General features: G+C 47.7%; 1 protein-coding gene across 1 annotated transcript in view; it reads right to left on the reverse strand.

The window, feature by feature from the left end:
• Window positions 1–3,143: 3,143 nt before the first annotated feature.
• TLCD3B (TLC domain containing 3B) overlaps window positions 3,144–18,564 on the reverse strand; it is a 41,658-nt gene continuing 26,237 nt past the window's right edge. The window contains exons 2-5 of the mRNA XM_040356151.1: window positions 16,789–16,872; window positions 7,476–7,680; window positions 6,833–6,928; window positions 3,144–4,200 (exon numbers count right to left, since the gene is read on the reverse strand). Coding sequence (XP_040212085.1) covers window positions 3,874–4,200; window positions 6,833–6,928; window positions 7,476–7,680; window positions 16,789–16,872 — 712 coding nt within the window. The 3' untranslated portion in view covers window positions 3,144–3,873. The remainder of the gene's footprint in view (window positions 4,201–6,832; window positions 6,929–7,475; window positions 7,681–16,788; window positions 16,873–18,564) is intronic.

The following is an 18,564-nucleotide window of genomic DNA, read 5'->3' on the forward strand; positions in this document are numbered from 1 at the left end:
GCTACAGTATGCCTGTCTTTATTTTTTTAGTCCGGTACTCACCGTGTAATCGTAGCGACAAGATTCCTACCCCCCCTCGGGGAATGGGCGTTCCTATCCAGACGGAGGATGATTGACGGCCGGCTCTGGCACGTCACGCTTCTCCGGAAATACCCGAAATAGGACTTGGCGCTTCACGGCGCCTGCGCATAGTCTGTGCGCAGGCGCCGTATAGCGCCGTGAAGAGCCGAGACCTGTTCCGGCTGTCTTCGGGGAGCGTGACGTGCCAGAGCCGGCCGTCAATCACCTTCCCTCTCCATAGGAACGCCCATTCCCCGCGGGGAGTCGAAATCTTGTGTCTACGAGTGCACAGTGAGTACGGGACTAAAAAAATAAAGACAGGCATACTGTAGCTCGCGCTACTATGCCGAATTTTATACTAAAAACATGTTAATAAGGGTGAACCACCGCTTTAAGATGGCAACTGGCGTACGATTGGACAACCCAATATAGCCATCTTATTTGTTATTTTTTTTGTAGTGCTTTTTTTTTTGTTGTTATTGGTTATATTTCTTTCTTTCTGAAAAACGCTGGTAAAGCGCCGCTAAAAGTAGCGCCGTTTTACCAGCGTTTTTTGAGCCCTAGCGGGGCGCTTTTAGCCCCCGCTAGTGGCCAAATAAAGGGTTAAAAGTGTCCACAACGCACCGCTGCCAAGGCGTTTTTCAGGTGCTTCCCATTGATTTCAATGGGAAGGGGCGCTTTAGGAGCGATGTATTCACCGCTCCTAAAGCGTTGCAAAGAGGCTGCTTGCAGGACTTTTTTTTTGACGTTGGATTCCGGAGAAGGCTTGGGATCTCACACAACCCCCAGACCCCTTTCACACTGGGGCGTTTTTCAGGCGCTTTAGCGCTAAAAAACCGCATGTAAAGTACCTTAAAGAAGCTCTGCAATCCCAATGTGAAAGCACTGCCAGCGCCTCTGAAAAACCCTGGTAAAGCACTGCTAAAAGTAGCGGTGCTTTACCAGCGTTTTTTGAGCCCTAGTGGGGCGCTTTTAACCCCCGCTAGTGGCCGAATAAAGGGTTAAAAGTGTCCACAACGCGCTGCTGCCAAGGCGTTTTTCAGGTGCTTCCCATTGATTTCAATGGGAAGGGGCGCTCCTAAAGCGCTGCAGCTAGTGCAGCGCCTTAGTGTGAAAGCACTCATGCTTTCATATTGGGATTGCAGATGAGGCTTCTTTCAGGCGCTTTTTGTTAACGCTAAAGCGCCTGAAAGATGCCCAAGTGTGAAAGGGGTCTCACCCCTCCAATGGATATCCCCCCCCCCAAGGCTGTAAATCACACCCTTCTGCAAGGTTAACACTTTCCAGGAGAACCTCTTTAAACGGATCAGTACACTTCGCAGGAAACCCATTGTGTCGCCAAGTTTGCGATCGCCGCCTCTCGAAATAGCTGGCCCCAATGTCACCGGTTTCAAGGGTTTCGAGGGGGATTGGCCGGCTGCCATCTTGACCAATTTGGCTCCTCCCACTATGCGTAAACAAATGGCGCATGAAAACTTAACATTCCTACCGGTTAACTCAGTCTATTGTGTAAACTAAGAGCCGTAAAGCAAAGCCATGAGGACTTTTATAGGTTCCAGGCAAGCACAGCGGATTGGCTATTGACTGGCCATGCTTAACCCTTTACGTGTGCAGCTTCGAGCGAAAGTTTTTTTTTTTTTTTTTGCTTTGCTGTATTTTTTAGCCATTCCCTCGGAGAGTAGTTGTCTTGGCAGATAAACTTAACCCCTAACATGCTGCTGCTGCCCAAGACTCTCCGTTTACTAAAAGGTGCAGGAGGCGTCGGTTCCCCCCTCCCCTCCCCCCTCCCCAGAGGTATACTGAGCTAGGGGAGGGAAGCCGTTGGAGGAAAGTTGAGCTGTGGCGTTAAGTCCGTACATTTTGATTGTGTGCAACTGTGTGTGTTTTTTTTTTTGTATCACACAGAACAGCGCTCCCATGTGGTCACGACCAGTAATGCAGTTACTCTTCACCTAAAAGGCGGATGCTTTGCAGGTTTCGGGTGCGTTGTTTTGAAACGAGATTTCAGTCCCATAAATAAGATAAATAATAGGTGCGTCGCACATACTTTTCTAGTAGTGTGGGGATAACACCAATTCTGGGGACCTAACGAGTATTGATCCCTGTATGTATAAATAGAAGTAACACCTAGTGCTCACAAAAGAGTGCTGCAGGTAGCATATCTTATGACTGTGTGGTTACAGTGACCCCCAGTGGTCACCGTGAGTTCTGCCGACCAGTATACAGATGCTAGTGTTGGCGATGGCGACACCTACTGGCCACCGGGAGTACTGCAAATGGTTTTCATATAATTATACATAGTGACACCCAGTCGTCAACTGGAGTACTGCAGATAGTACTCGTGTAGTATTCATGAGCAGGGCTGTCTTAAAGCAGGGGTTCACCCTATTAATAAAAAAAAAAAATATGTTTTCCTCTAGCATAAAATGAGGCATAGTAGCGCGAGCTACAGTATGCCTGTCTTTATTTTTTTAGCCCCGTACTCACTGTGCAATCGTAGAGACAAGATTCCGACTCCCCGCGGGAATGGGCGTTCCTATGGAGAGGGAAGGTGAATGACGGCCGGCTCTAGCACGTCACGCTTCTCCGGAAATAGCCGAAATAGGACTTGGCGCTTCACGGCGCCTGCGCATAGTCTGTGCGCAGGCGCCGTATAGCGCCGTGAAGAGCCGAGACCTGTTCCGGCTGTCTTCGGGGAGCGTGATGTGCCAGAGCCGGCCGTCAATCACCTTCCCTCTCCATAGGAACGCCCATTCCCCGCGGGGAGTCGGAATCTTGTCTCTACGATTGCACAGTGAGTACGGGGCTAAAAAAATAAAGACAGGCATACTGTAGCTCGCGCTACTATGCCTCATTTTATGCTAAAATGTTGTCATGGAGGGTGAACCACTGCTTTAATGAGAGGGCACACCTGGGCACTGCCCAGGGGCCCCCAACTGTATGGCGGGGCCTCTGCACTTTCCCAAAGCAGCTGGTCCTTGAGCCCACGCTGCCCCAAAATTGGGGGGGGGCCCCATGATGGCACTGAGAGTGATGGTTACACAGGGGAGGCAGTCTGCCTCTTACCTACTTGATGTCCGTTTACCTGCACTGTCATCATTGTAGGGGCCCCAGAGCATTACTTTGCCCAGGGGCCCAAGATGCTATTAAGACGGCCCTGTTCATGACAGTGTTTCACAGACTGCATATATTAAGTTTTGAATGGAAATGACAACAATGGTTGGCAAGTGCGCCCTGGGTGGATTTAGAGTTCTGTAAATTGTACATCAATATGGTGTTGGGGGGCCACTGGCATCCAGTGGAGTATTAGCAGTGCTGCAGATAATATACAAAGTGCAGCATGTTGGTGGCAGTGACGCCACGTTCACTGGTACTGCAGCGATTATTATATGACAGTGTGAGGGACAGTGACACCCAGTGGTCAATTTGAGGACTGCAAATCGTGCACGAATGGCAAACTGTTGGGGGGCAGTGACCCCTAGTGGTCACCAGGAGTACTGCAAATAGTAAACCTTCTATAAGAATGACAGAGCATTGGTGAACTCTGTACATGGTAATACTGTCACGTAGCAGGTAAGACTGTTTTTCCATCTCCACGGGGAGTTAATGTCTCCTCTCACTTCGCTCCGGGACACTTCAGAGACTTCCTGTGGACCTCTTAAGCAGTACATTTATAAGGTGCCTAAGTGCCTCCATTGGATAGGCACAGTCTCTCTGTAGCGCGGCCTCAGCGGGTCTCATGTTTTTGGGGTTGGGGCTCTGTGGCTGGGTGCGGACATGTTGGAACTAAACGGAGGGGGGGGGGTGGAGGCGTCACTGTGAGCAGTCCTGGTCTTTGGCTGAAGGGCTGTCAGGTGCCGGATGTCCATTTTTGGGCCGCTGACTCATCATTGACTGTCGGAACAGACTGTAAGCTCTTCTGCAGATTAGGTAGAACCAGTAGACTTGGGGGGCCATGAGGACGGCAGCGCCGAGGTTATATTCTGCAGACAGGCTGAACGGGACCTTGTAGAGAGGCAGTCCGACCCGCTGTCCATATACCCAGTACATGTACGGGAAGAGCAGGAGACGGCAGCAGAAGAACGTCACCAGCATGATGACACCATTCACCCGGTGCAGAAGCGTGTGCTGCTTCTTATACTGCGGGGGAGACAAGGGAGAAGGTCAACAATAATAAATGGTTAAAGAAGAACTCTAGTCAAACGGATCAACAAATTATTTTTGTAAAGCTCACCTCCTGGCAAACCGCTAAATACCCCGTTGTAATATAAATATATATATATATATATATATATATATATATATATATATATATATATATATAAAAGAGCTGTTGTACATGCAATAGTCCTCTCGTGACTAAGCCTATTTCTGACATTTGTAGCCAGATTCAGAGAGAGTTACGCCGGCGTATCAGTAGATACGCCGTCGTAACTCTAAATCCGCGCCGTCGTAAATTTAAGTGTATTCTCAAATTGAGATACACTTAAATCTAGCTAAGATACGACGGCGTGCGCCGTTGTATCTTAGCTGTCTATTTAGGCCGGCCGCTAGGGGCGTGTATGCTGATTTACACCTAGAATGCGTAAATCAGCGAGATACGCCTATTCACGAACGTACGCTTGCCCGTCGCAGTAAAGATACGCCGTTTACGTAAGGCGTTTTCAGGCCTAAAGTTATTCCACCAAAAAGATAGCGCAACCAATGTTAAGTATGGACGTCGGAACCACGTCAAATTTTTTCATTTTTACGTCGTTTGCGTAAGTCGTCCGTGAATGGGGCTGGGCGTAATTTACGTTCACGTCGAAACCAATAAGTCTTTGTGGCGTAATTTGGAGCATGCGCACTAGGATATGTCCACGGACGGCGCATGCGCTGTTCGTTAAAAACATCAATCACGTCGGGTCACGAATCATTAGCATAAAACACGCCCACCTCTTCACAATTTGAATTAGGCGCGCTTAGGCCGGCACATTTACGCTACGCCGCCGTAACTTAGGACGCAAGTGCTTTGTGAATACAGCACTTGCCTCTCTAACTTACTTATGTCATATACGCTACGCCTGCCTAACGTTAGGCTGATCTACGTGAATCCAGCTATTGGTGTTTACAAGTTAAAATCCATATTTTTTGATAGAAAATTACTTAGAACCCCCAAACATTATATATATATATATATTTTAGCAGAGAATCTAGAGAATAAAATGGCGATTGTTGCAATATTTTATGTCACAAGGTATTTGTGCGGCGGTGTTTTAAACGCAATTTTTTGGGAAAAATTAACTTTCATGAATAAAAAAAAAAAAGAAAAAGTAAAGGTAGCACAATTTTTTTATATAATGTAAAAGATGATGTTACGCCTAGTAAATAGATACCAAACATGTCACGCTTTATAATTACACGCACTCGTGGAATAGCGACAAACTACGGTACCTAAAAAATCTCCATAGGCGACGATTAAATTTTTTTTTACGCTTACCAGGTTAGAGTTACAGAGGAGATCTATGTCTAGAATTATTGCTCTCGTTCTGACGATCGCGGCGATACCTCACATGTGTAATTTGAACAGTGTTTACCCACTTCCATACCGGGCACTTACGCACCTTCCTGCCCAAGCCAATTTTCATCTTTCAGCGGGTGGTGCCATTGCGTAACTGCGCATTCGCCCCCCTTGACCGAGCAGATACGAGCTTTCCCGAGCCCGGCTTCGGGCTCGGGAAAGCTCGCATCCGCTCGGCCGGGCGGCGAATGCGCAGTTACGTAATGGCGCCACCCGGTGCCATTTTTGAATAGCCGATCGAGTCAGGACTCAGGAGGGACACTTTGGCAGTGACACTCGTTGGCTCGTGCAGTGCACTCGCCATAGGCAGAGGACTGAGCCGTGACAGCCCAGTCCTGTACAGCCCAGCACAGTCCTGAGCCCAGCACAGCACAGCCATGTCCATCACAGCACAGCCATGCCCAGCTTTAAGGTAATAAAGAAGCTGGTGGTGGCAGTAGGTGATGGTGGCAGGAGGTGGTGGGGGCATGAGGTGATGGTGGAAGGTTATGCTGGCACTGTGGCAGGAGGTGGGTGAGGTGATGGTGGCAGAAGGTAATGCTGGCAGGAGGTGGTGGGGGCATGAGGTGATGGTGGAAAAGATAATGGTGGCACCATGGCAGGGGGTGGGTGAGGTGATGGTGGCAGGAGGTGGTGGGAGCAGGAGGTGATGGCGGCAAGAGCTGGCAGGGGGTGATGGTGGCAAGAGCTGGCAGGAGGTGGTGGGGGCAGGAGTTGATGGCGGCAAGAGCTGGCAGGGGGTGATGGTGGCAAGAGCTGGCAGGAGGTGGTGGGGGCATGAGGTGATGGTGGAAAAGATAATGGTGGCACCATGGCAGGGGGTGGGTGAGGTGATGGTGGCAGGAGGTGGTGGGAGCAGGAGTTGATGGCGGCAAGAGCTGGCGGGGGTGATGGTGGCAAGAGCTGACAGGAGGTGCCGGGGGCAGGAGGGGATGGCGGCAAGAGCTGGCAGGAGGTAATGGTGGCAGGGGGTGGTGGGGGCAGGAGGTGATTGTGGGGGTGGTGTTTTAACATACAATTATAAAAAAAGAAAAGTCATTTTCGGTCTCGGTTTCGGTTTTGGCCTGACACTTTTTTTTATTTCGGTTTCTTTTCGGTTCTGAAATTTACATTTCGGTGCACCTCTACTTTTAACATATATAACATTTAAAATGGGGAATAACTGTTGCGGGTATCATTTGTTGCTTGGAGGGGAAAGAAAGCGGTACCCACCTGGATGAGCACTTTGCCCAGACAAACAAACGGAGTGCTGAGTTCGGCCATCAGCATGCAACCCAAGAAGAAGTCACCTTTTCCTTCCCTCCAGAGCTGCAAGAAAAAAAAATGGCGGTCATGAGACACGTGTATGGCCATCGCACAGGACGTCAAAGGTCTACCTAGAAATTCAATCCAGTTCTTTAGAAAGTAAATTGCTACCGGTATACAGTTAGAAAAAACACATCCTGTGGGGGGAGGGGGCCTGGATGTGGGCGGGTGCATCATGGTGCGGCGGCAGAGAAGACTGTAAAAAATTGTATAAACTGATAAAAAATTATATTGTAAAATAAAAATAAAATAAAATGGTAAAAAAATCATTAAAAATAAAATAAATAAGTACAAAACTACTGTTCTCAGTGGCTGAACTACCAGGGTTGTAAAGGTTGCACTTGCGACCGGGCCATGGTGTTCCGCCACCAGGCTCAGAGGGAAGAGCCCCGGGTGGGGGTTAGGGGGGCCCTTCATGGTTTCTTGCACCGGGGGCCCCTGAAGGTTCTAGTTACGTCTCTGTATGAATAATATCATATACCATCTATATATGTGCTATAATTTGTCATATACAGCATATTATATACGTTATGCTTTGGCCTTGACTCACCACAGACACGGGGAAGCAGACGAGTACCATGAAGACATGGTGAAGGACCATCAGGAACTCCTTGTAGAGGTAAGCCTTGAGCAGACCGTAGCCCCCGGCATGGTCTTTCACCTTATGCTTGTGCCAGTAGCAGAGGTACATGGCGTAGATATCATAAGTGAAATAGGGCAGAGCAAAGCGGGTGTAGGTGGGAGCGAGCCAGTGCCTGATAACAGAGAATGAGACCACAGTCACATATTATTATAATAATACATTAATATAGCTCTGACATATACCGCAGCGCTGTACAGAAAACTCTGAGCCAGTCATATCAATCTTTGTACCAGAGGAGCTTACACTCTAATGCCCCCCCCCCCACAGTCACACACCATTATTATTATACAGCAGTGGTCTCCAAACTGCGGCCCGGGGGCCAGATGCGACCCTTTGCTTGCTTTTATCCGGCCCTTGGGGCATTATTTCATCCACTGATACCAACCATGTGGCATCATTTCTCCTACTGACACTAACAATGGGGCCCAATGACACCAACAATGGGACACAAATCCTCATAATGACACTAAAAACGGGGCACAATTCCTTACGATGACACCAATGATAGGGGACAGTTTCTCTCAATGACGCTAACAATGGGTCACAGTTTCTCTCAATGACACCAACAATGGGGCAAAATGACATCAGTGATGACACCAACAATGGGGCCCAATGGGGCTCAATGACACCAACGATGGGACACAAATCCTCATAATGACACTAAAAACGGGGCACAATTCCTTACTGTAATGGAATGACCCGTGATAAACAGAGACTTTGGAAGGATGAGGGGTACTCCTGTACCGGCGTCACCAAGGAATCTTATGTCTAGTGTCACCTTATGTCCAATAGGGCCATAGGGTGACTGAGAAATGATATCCTAACTTACAGGACAGGGGACATTACTGATAGCTCATATTGCAGGATCTTGAGATATTGCAAAGTGTTGGTTTATTCTGACCCTACCGGTCAATAGAATGACTCTTTCAATGCTTAGCCCAGGCTATTGAGTTGTTAAATGAGGCTGGCTCCTGAAAGGTCTTTCATTGTGTGATAACACTGTTTAAAGCCTATTGATGCTCAGGTGTGAATACCTTTCTGTCGGAGACGGACCGTCTGTCTAAAGATGTGGATTGAGGGGAAATCATTGTGTGATGGTGTTTTGTTTGAATTCTATTAATAAAGCAATGTGACTTCTCAGGTGTAGTGATTAGGTCATGTTAATTATAGACCGGCGCCAAAATGTCTGGAATGTTTAGTAATAAGCCCATCTGAAGGTGTATTGAAGCCCCCCCAGTGTGTGATGTGTGGGTGGAGAGTTTGATTGTTCCTGTGATTACTGAAACATGCCTTGAACTGTATAAAATCCTGAGAGCGTACCATTGAAGATGTCTTTCATTTGAAACCAGAACCCAGAGCTGTGTGTCTCAGTTATTCTGGGAAATGGGATGGATTGGGTCCTGTTGGTTAGAGTGTCAAATAAGCTGTCGTGGTTGATGGATGGGATATCGTAAACGGTGGTGACCGTTACACTTACAATGACACCAATGATAGGGGACAATTCCTCTCAATGACACCAAAAATGGGGCTGCAGTTTCTCTCAATGACACCAACAATGGGGCCCAATGACTGGGCACAATTACTCCCACTGAAACAAGCAATGGGGTGTTAATTTTTCCCACTGACGTCGGGACCTTTTCGACTTCCACTGTCGGGACCTTGTAAACTCTGAAGGACGGTAAACTGACCCTTTGCTTAGAAAGTTTGGAGACCCCTGTTATACATTAATATAGCTCTGACATATACTGCAGTGCTGTACAGAGAACTCTGAGCCACTCATATCAATCTTTGTACCAGAAGAGCTTACACTCTAATGCCCCCCCCCCCCACAGTCACACACTATTATTATTATCATTATTATACATGTATAAAGCTCTGACATATACTGCAGTGCTGTACAGAGAACTCTGAGCCAGTCATTTCAATCTTTGTACCAGAAGAGCTTACACTCTAATGTCCCCTCCCCCCCCCCACAGTCACACACTATTATTATTATCATTATTATACATGTGTATAGCTCTGACATATACTGCAGTGCTGTACAGAGAACACTGAGCCAATCATATCAGTCTTTGCACCAGACATGTGACCAGTGACCCCCGGGCAGGAAGTAACACGATTGGTACGTGAGGTGACACTCTGATAACTGTGCCAATTAGACAGATGTCAGGAAGAGCTAATCTCTCCTCCATATTCTGGTTTAATCTCCATCTGCCGGGGGAGGGGGCACAGGAGAAGGGGAGGGTGTTAATCTCTTTTAAACGCATTAATTCTTGCAAAGAACGCAGATTACGGGAGGGGAGGAGACTGTTCGCCTTGAGCGGCGTGACCTCCGAACGTGGTTAACCCTTCCGCAGTCCACGAGCCTGGGTTCAATAGCTGGATTAACCCATTGAAGGGGACCTGTCCTTGTTTGGCATTAGCATTTGGAACTTTGGTGTTTCTCTAGCTGTGCTGGGAACTCAGCCTGCTCTCCTCCAATGATCAGACTTGTCACGCCCCCCCGCTGCACAGCCATTCACTGGGAAGATCAGTGTGCTGTTGCTTCTCCTCCCCTTTATGCAGCTGAGAACAGAGGGAATGTGATCACTTACAAAAAAGGGGAAAACACGTATTTATAATGTATTTTTATAGCTATACACGAATGTTGTGCCTTTCATTTCTATTGTAAACTGAATGGGTTGTTTTACAAGGTGATCGTTTACAATCACTTTCATTTTAATATTTGAGGTCCGCCTTTTTTTAAAGTCAGCAGCTACAAATACGGCAGCTGCTGACTTTAATATTAGGACACTTACCTGTCCAGGGCGCCCGCGATGTCGGCACCCCGAAGCCGATCCCTCCATCGGCTCTCGGGCGGAGGCGCCGCCATCTTCGGTAAGGGAATCAGGAAGTGAAGCCTCGCAGCTTTACTTTCTGGTTCCCTAATGCGCATGCGCGAGTCTCGCTGTGCTATACCACTGGTCCCTGCTAACTTCTGGGACCCGTGTGTCTCCCAGAAGACAGCGGAAGGGGGCGACGGAGTAGGCGCTGGATGTTGCGTAGGTCGCGGCGGCGACCTATGCCTGGAAGTGGGAGCAAATATCTGGATTAGACAGGTATCTGCTCTCTCCTACGCCTTGAAAGGTGAGAATGTGACACCGGTGGGGGGGCGGGGATTCCGAAAGGCGGAAGTTCCATTCTTGGGTGGAACTCCGCTTTAACCAGTTGTCCACTAGAGGACGTCATATGACGTCCTCCACTTTGTGCGGTGATATCTGAATGATGGGTGCAGCTACAGGCATCATTCAGATATCGCCGTCTTCAGCCGCCGATTCTGCGCACGATAAGAATGATCAAATCGGCGGTTCCACCACTTGATCATTCTTATAGGCAGCGGGATGGGACGTCCCACCGCTCCCGCCGCCATCCGGTGCTTCTCCAGGCTCTCCCGTGCCATCGGGGGGCCCGAGAGCGAATCGGTCAGCGCTGCTGGAAAGCATAGAGATGACTGGTGACCAGATGGTCACCAGTCATCTCTATGACCGTTGGAGGCCCGGGCGCGACGTTATGACCTTACGCCCGGTACCCGGAAATAAACAAAGCCGCAATCGCGGCTGTCGGCATGTAATCAGTGAATGTTTTTTCACCGATTTCATGCTTGTAAGCCTGTAGAGATGTGAGGTCTTATTGACCCCGCCTCTCTCCATAAAGAGGACCTGTCACACTGATTCCTATTACAAGGGATGTTTACATTCCTTGTAATAGGAATAAAAGTGATACAAAAAAAAAATGTAAAAAAAAGTGTAAAAATAAAAACAATTAAGTAAAATATAAATAAAATACATTTATTTTTTTTTAAAACGCCCCTGTCCCCGTTATCTCGCGCGCAGAAGCGAACACGCATGCAAGTCCCGCCCACATATGTAAACGCCATTCAAACCCCACATGTGAGGTATCGCTGCGTGCGTTAGAGCGCGTGCAACAATTCTAGCACTAGACCTCCTCTGTAACTCAAAAATAGTAACCTGTAAAAAAAATTTAAGCGTCGCCTATGCAGATTTTAAAGTAGCGAAGTTTGGCGCCATTCCACGAGTGGGCGCAATTTTTAAGCGTGACATGTTAGGTATCTATTTACTCGGCGTAACATCGTCTTTCACATTATACAAAAAAATTGGGCTAACTTTACTGTTTTGCTATTTTTTAATTCAGGAAACCGTTTTTTTCCCCCAAAAAAACGGCGTTTGAAAAATTATTGCGCAAATACCGTGCGAGAAAAAAAGTTGCAATGACCGCCATTTTATTCCCTAGAATATTTGTTAAAAAAAACTATATAATGTTTGGGGGTTCTGATAAATTTTCTAGCAAAAAAAATTGTGATTTTTACATGAAGGAGAGAAGTGCCAAAATAGGCCCGGTGGACAAGTGGTTAAGTGCCCCTGTTAGGGAGATTCGCTCTCTCTATTTGTCCTGTTTATTTCTATCACTGAGAGTAAAAATAAAAAAAATTATAAAAAAAATCCCAAACGTTGGGTTGTCGCTAGAACAGGGATGGAAGGGAAATCTTCCAATGCAGTGCTTTCACTGCTTGCTATGCTCTAATCCGGCCACAAGGTGGCACAACGTCTCCGGTGATGGAGGTGCTGCTGCTGCTGCTGCTGTGAGCGCGAGCGTTGTGTCGCAGTGTGAGGATGGAGATTAATGTGATGTCAACAAGCGCAGAGGCCAGAAAATATCATCTAAACAACGAACAGCGAAGGGACTGCCGCAGGCGATAAGAGGCCTGGAGCGGCGGAACGCTATTAAAATATTCAATCCACACACATGAATATCACATGTGGAATCTGTATAGATATATATATTTTTATATACGTATATACTATATATATTGATAAAAAAAGAAAAAAAAGAATTAAGAAATATGTGGCCTCATTGCAGGAGCAAACCCCGATCATGCTTTTTTTTTTTTTTATTCAGTAAGTAAATTTTTATTAATTTTTTTATTTTTATTTTTAGTAATTTTTCTTTCAATAATACAAATTAAACATTTCACATGGACCATGCTTTTTTTTTTTCTTTAATTCAGTAAATTTGTATTAATTTTTTATACATTTTTTTATTAATTTTTCTTTCAATAATACAAATTATACAAATTAAACATTTCACATGGATCATGCTTTTTTTTTTTTAAATTCAGTATTTTTTTTAGGGCGGTGGGTGCGTTGGCGATAAAGCGCCGCTATTTTGATTTACCGTAAATTTTGCGGCGCGATTCGGCCGCTAGCGGGGGCACCTTTACCCCCCGCTAGCGGCCAAGAAAGGGTTAAAATCACGCAAAGTGCCTCCGACGGTATAGCCGCGGTGCCCATTGATTTCAATAGGTGGAGGAACAGTATACACACCGCTCCAAAGATGGACTTTTTCTTACCGTCCTGCTAACGCACGACGCTAGCACTTCCTGGATTTACACAGACACACTGCAGCTCCCATTGGCCCTCTTATGACTCACCGCCTCTCACTTCCTTGCAAACTCTCGCAAGAGTTATATATAGAGAGCTGTGCGTGATGTCATAAGCCTAGGCTAATGACCCGACAAGAAAGAGGAAGTGGGCTGTATAAGGTATTTACTGGTATAGAGGGCAGGGGGATATTGAAATGTTATATGAAAACGATTGCGAAGATGTAGTGTTTCTTTTTTAAATTTGTTTTTGGAAAGTTAATAAAAATATAATTAAAAAAATATAGGGCCAGATTCATGAAAAATTGCGGCGGCGTAACGTATCCCCTTTACGTTACTCCGCCGCAAGTTTTCGTCGTACGTGCTTGATTCACAAAGCACTTACGTGTTAACTTGCGGCGGCGTAACGTAAATCTGTCCGGCGCAAGCCCGCCTAATTCAAATGGGGCGTGTGTCATTTAAATTAGGCGCGCTCCCGCGCCGAACGTTCTGCGCATGCTCCGTTTTGAAATTTCCCGCCGTGCTTTGCGCGAAATGACGTCGCCCCGATGTAATATTTTGAATGGCGACGTGCGTAACGTACTTTTGTATTCCCGGACGTCTTACGCAAAAAAAAAAAAATTTAAATTCGACATGGGAACGACGGCCATACTTTAACATGGCTGGTCTAAATGTAAGCTATGAAAAAGCAGGCTTATGTTTGCGACGGGAAAAACCGACTAGCGACGACGTAAGAGAATGCGACGAACGCACATACCTTCGTGGATCGCCGTAAACAGCTAATTTGCATACCCGACGCTGGAAAACAACGCAAACTCCACCCAGCGGCCGCCGGAAAATTACACCTACGATCCGAAGCCGTACGACTGTCGGATCTTTGCCAAAAGCCGTCGTATCTTGGTTTGAGGATTCCAAATCAAGATACGACGCGGCAAATTTGAAAATACGCCGGCGTATTACTGCTGTGAATCTGGCCCATAGATTTTTTTTTTTTTTTTTTGACACAAGAACACTTCCAGGAAAGGTGAGCGGAGCTTCTCATCAAGTTCTCATTGCACTTCAGCAAAACCACCGTTGCAATGAACCGCAATGCATTTAGCGAAACCCTCAGCAGCTATAATGAGTTGAGGTCAGAGAGGCGCACAGAAGAGACGTTTACGGCTAATAAAAGGTTGTATTGTGTGGAAGCTGCTCATAAAGGTCTAAAATAGAGTACAGCAGTGGCGGTGCGCCCATAAGGGGCGCATGGGCACCGCCTCCTCTCTCCTGGCACCGCTCTATCACCATACATAGATTCATGCATTGTATGGTCGCCGCTGCTACCCCCTATTCAGGTGTCCGGCCCCTTGTCGGGCGCCGGGCACCTGATTTACAGCGGCGGGGGGTATTTTTTTTGGAAGCACCCGATTAGAGCCATAGGCTCCTATACGCGTCCAAAACGGTGAACAGCGAGCGCCATGCTGTGCGTTCGCTGTTCATTCAGCGTTGTGTTAGGGAGGCGAATGAATCGCTTTCCTAACACTGAACTGCCTCTCAGCCAATCAGGTGATTGTGTCTGTTACCTGATTGGCTGAATCGACAGGCGCCGATATTGGACGCCTGACGGGAGGAGAGGACGGGAGATGAGGCAGGAGACGCATGCGGGACCCCCACAAAGACAGGGTAGGTGCCGGGCAGACGGCGAGCGGGCGGGGGGCACACTGGCAGCGTTTGATGGGCACACTGGCAGCATATGATGGGCACACTGGCAACATTTAATAGGCACACGAACAGCATTTGATGGACACACTGGCAGCATATGATGGGCACACTGGCAGCGTTTTATGGGCACACTGGCAGCATTTGATGGGCACACTGGTAACATTTAATGGGCACACTGGCAGCATTTGATGGGAATACTGGCAGTATATGATGGGCACACTGGCAGTGTTTGATGACACAGAGGTTGCATTTAATGGCACAGTGGCAACGTTTGATGGGCACAGTGACTGCGTTTGATGGACACAGTGGCTGCAATTGATGGCACAGTGGCTGCAATTGATGGGCACAGTGGCTGCGCTTGATGGGCACAGTGGCTGTGCTTGACGGGCACAGTGGCTGCGTTTGATGGGAACAGTGGCTGCGCTTTATGGGCACAGTGGCTGCGTTTGATGGCACAGTGGCAGCAATTGATGGGCACACTAGCTAGATTTGATGGGCACAGTGGCTGCGCTTGATGGGCACAGTGGCTGCTTTTGATGGCACAGTGGCTGTGTTTTATAGGCACAGTGGCTGTGTTTGATGGCACAGTGGCAGCGTTTGATGGGCACAGTGGCTGCATTTGATGGGAACAGTGGCTGCGTTTGATGGCACAGTGGCAGCATTTTATGGCACAGCAGCTGCGTTTGATGGGCACAGTGGCTGCGCTTGATGGGCACAGTGGCTGCATTTGATGGGCACAGTGGCTGCTTTTGATGGCCACAGTAGCTGCGTTTTATAGGCACAGTGGCTGTGTTCGATGGCACAGTGGCTGCGTTTGATGGGAACAGTGGCTGCGCTTTATGGGCACAGTGTCTACGTTTGATGGCACAGTGGCGGCAATTGATGGGCACACTAGCTAGATTTGATGGGCACAGTGGCTGCTTTTGATGGCACAGTAGCTGCGTTTTATAGGCACAATGGCTGCGTTTGATGGGCACAGTGACTGCGTTTGATGGCACAGTGGCGGCAATTGATGGGCACACTAGTTAGATTTGATGGGCACAGTGGCTGCTTTTGATGGCACTGTAGCTGCATTTTATAGGCACAGTGGCTGTGTTTGATGGCACAGTGACTGCGTTTGATGGGCACAGTGGCTGCTTTTTATAGGTACAGTGGCTGCGTTTTATGGGCACAGTGGCTGCATTTTATGGGCACAGTGGCTGCGTTTTATGGGCACAGTGGCTGCATTTTATTGGCACAGTGGCTACGTTTTATGGGCACAGTGGCTGTGTTTGATTGCACAGTGGATGCATTTTATGGGCACAGTGGCTGCATTTTATGGGCACAGTGGCTGCATTTTATTGGCACAGTGGCTACGTTTTATGGGCACAGTGGCTGTGTTTGATTGCACAGTGGATGCATTTTATGGGCACAGTGGCTGCGTTTTATGGGCACAGTGGCTGCATTTTATTGGCACAGTGGCTGCGTTTTATGGGCACAGTGGCTGTGTTTGATTGCACAGTGGCTGTGTTTGATGGGTACAGTGGCTGCATTTGATGGGCACAGTGGCTGCTTTTGATGGCACATTGGCTGCGTTTTATGGGCACAGTGGCTGCGCTTCATGGGCACAGTGGCTGCGTTTTATGGGCACAGTGGCTGCAATTGATTTTTTTTTTTTTTTTCAGTTTGTTTGCGCCCGCCCTAAAAAATTTCAGCACCAACCTCCACTGGTCATTTGCCTTCTATGTCAGCCACCTGGAAGAATAATCTTTGCCCAAATGAAATATGAATTCCCTGTGAGTTTTGCTCAGGCGGCTACATGTGTGTGAGTGACAGGTGCCCTTTAACGCGGTTCATTCCTGTGTCGCACAATTAAACCCCGCACTCAGGCTGTGTTACACTATTATTCTCCAGGCTCCGAGCTGCTGCTTCACTTTCCCTGCGCACACCTCTCCGGCTCCGAGTACATCAGATTATATGCATATTTAATGAGTCCTTATGTTCCTTGGCTTACAGGCAGCCTATGAGCCAGTCTGCTTCCCTGCCAGCGCTCCCGTCCCCCCCCCTCCTTCCCCACCGCGTCTACCGCCAGGTCATACTTACTGGTCCTCAATGACATCTTTGCAGCTTGATGCCACTATGTACCCGGCCGTCGATGCCAACACCGCTTGTATAGAGGACACCAGCCTGCAGGAAGAGAGAGAAAAGGACAATAAGAGGCGGGAACGTTTCAGACTGTTGGCGGTCATAGGGTTAATGGTCTTTTTATTATAGGTGGTGGGGTGGTAGGGTGGCGTCACATTTTATAGGTGCTGCTTTGTGTTGGGAAGACCTTAATCCCCAAGGACAGGATCTGCGGCCGGCTGTGGGGATTAGATTAGTATGAGCCGCTCACATTTCTGTTGTGATGAGTTACTGGCTGCGCATCATCGTTCCATACACGGCGCTATCAGATCATGCGCATAGGGGCGGCTGATAGGATACCATGTACATCGCCGAGAATGCAGCCTATCCATTCACTAGAGAGCGGTGACATCACTGAGAATGCAGCCTATCCATTACTAGAGAGCGGTGACATCACTGAGAATGCAGCCTATCCATTCACTAGAGACCAGTGACATCACTGAGAATGCAGCCTATCCATTACTAGAGAAAAATGACATCACTGAGAATGCAGCCTATCCATTCACTAGAGAGCGGTGACATCACTGAGAATGCAGCCTATCCATTACTAGAGAGCGGTGACATCACTGAGAATGCAGCCTATCCATTCACTAGAGAGCGGTGACATCACTGAGAATGCAGCCTATCCATTCACTAGAGACCAGTGACATCACTGAGAATGCAGCCTATCCATTCACTAGAGACCGGTGACATCACTGAGAATGCAGCCTATCCATTCACTAGAGAGCGGTGACATCACTGAGAATGCAGCCTATCCATTCACTAGAGACTGATGACATCACTGAGAATGCAGCCTATCCATTACTAGAGAGCAGTGACATCACTGAGAATGCAGCCTATCCAATCACTAGAGACCGGTGACATCACTGAGAATGCAGCCTATCCATTACTAGAGTGCGGTGACATCACTGAGAATGCAGCCTATCCATTACTAGAGAACAATGACATCACTGAGAATGCAGCCTATCCATTACTAGAGAACAATGACATCACTGAGAATGCAGCCTATCCATTACTAGAGAACAATGACATCACTAAGAATGCAGCCTATCCATTTCTAGAGACCGGTGACATCACTTAGAATGCAGCCTATCCATTCACTAGAGACCGGTGACATCACTGAGAATGCAGCCTATCCAATCACTAGAGACCAGTGACCTCACTGAGAATGCAGCCTATCCATTCACTAGAGACCGGTGACATCACTGAGAATGCAGCCTATCCATTCACTAGAGAGCGGTGACATCACTGAAAATGCAGCCTATCCATTCACTAGAGAGCGGTGACATCACTGAGAATGCAGCCTATCCATTCACTAGAGAGCGGTGACATCACTGAAAATGCAGCCTATCCATTCACTAGAGAGCGGTGACATCACAGAGAATGCAGCCTATCCATTACTAGAGAGCGGTGACATCACTGAGAATTTAGCCTATCCAATCACTAGAGAGCGGTGACATCACTGAGAATGCAGCCTATCCATTCACTAGAGAACAGTGACATCACTGAGAATGCAGCCTATCCATTCACTAGAGTGCAGTGACATCACTGATAATGCAGCCTATCCATTCACTAGAGAGCAGTGACATCACTGAGAATTCAGGCTATCTATTCACTAGAGAGCGGTGACATCACAGAGAATTTAGCCTATCCAATCACTAGAGAGCGGTGACATCACTGAGAATGCAGCCTATC

Source organism: Rana temporaria, chromosome 6 (assembly GCF_905171775.1).
Source record: "Rana temporaria chromosome 6, aRanTem1.1, whole genome shotgun sequence".
NCBI lineage: Eukaryota > Metazoa > Chordata > Amphibia > Anura > Ranidae > Rana > Rana temporaria.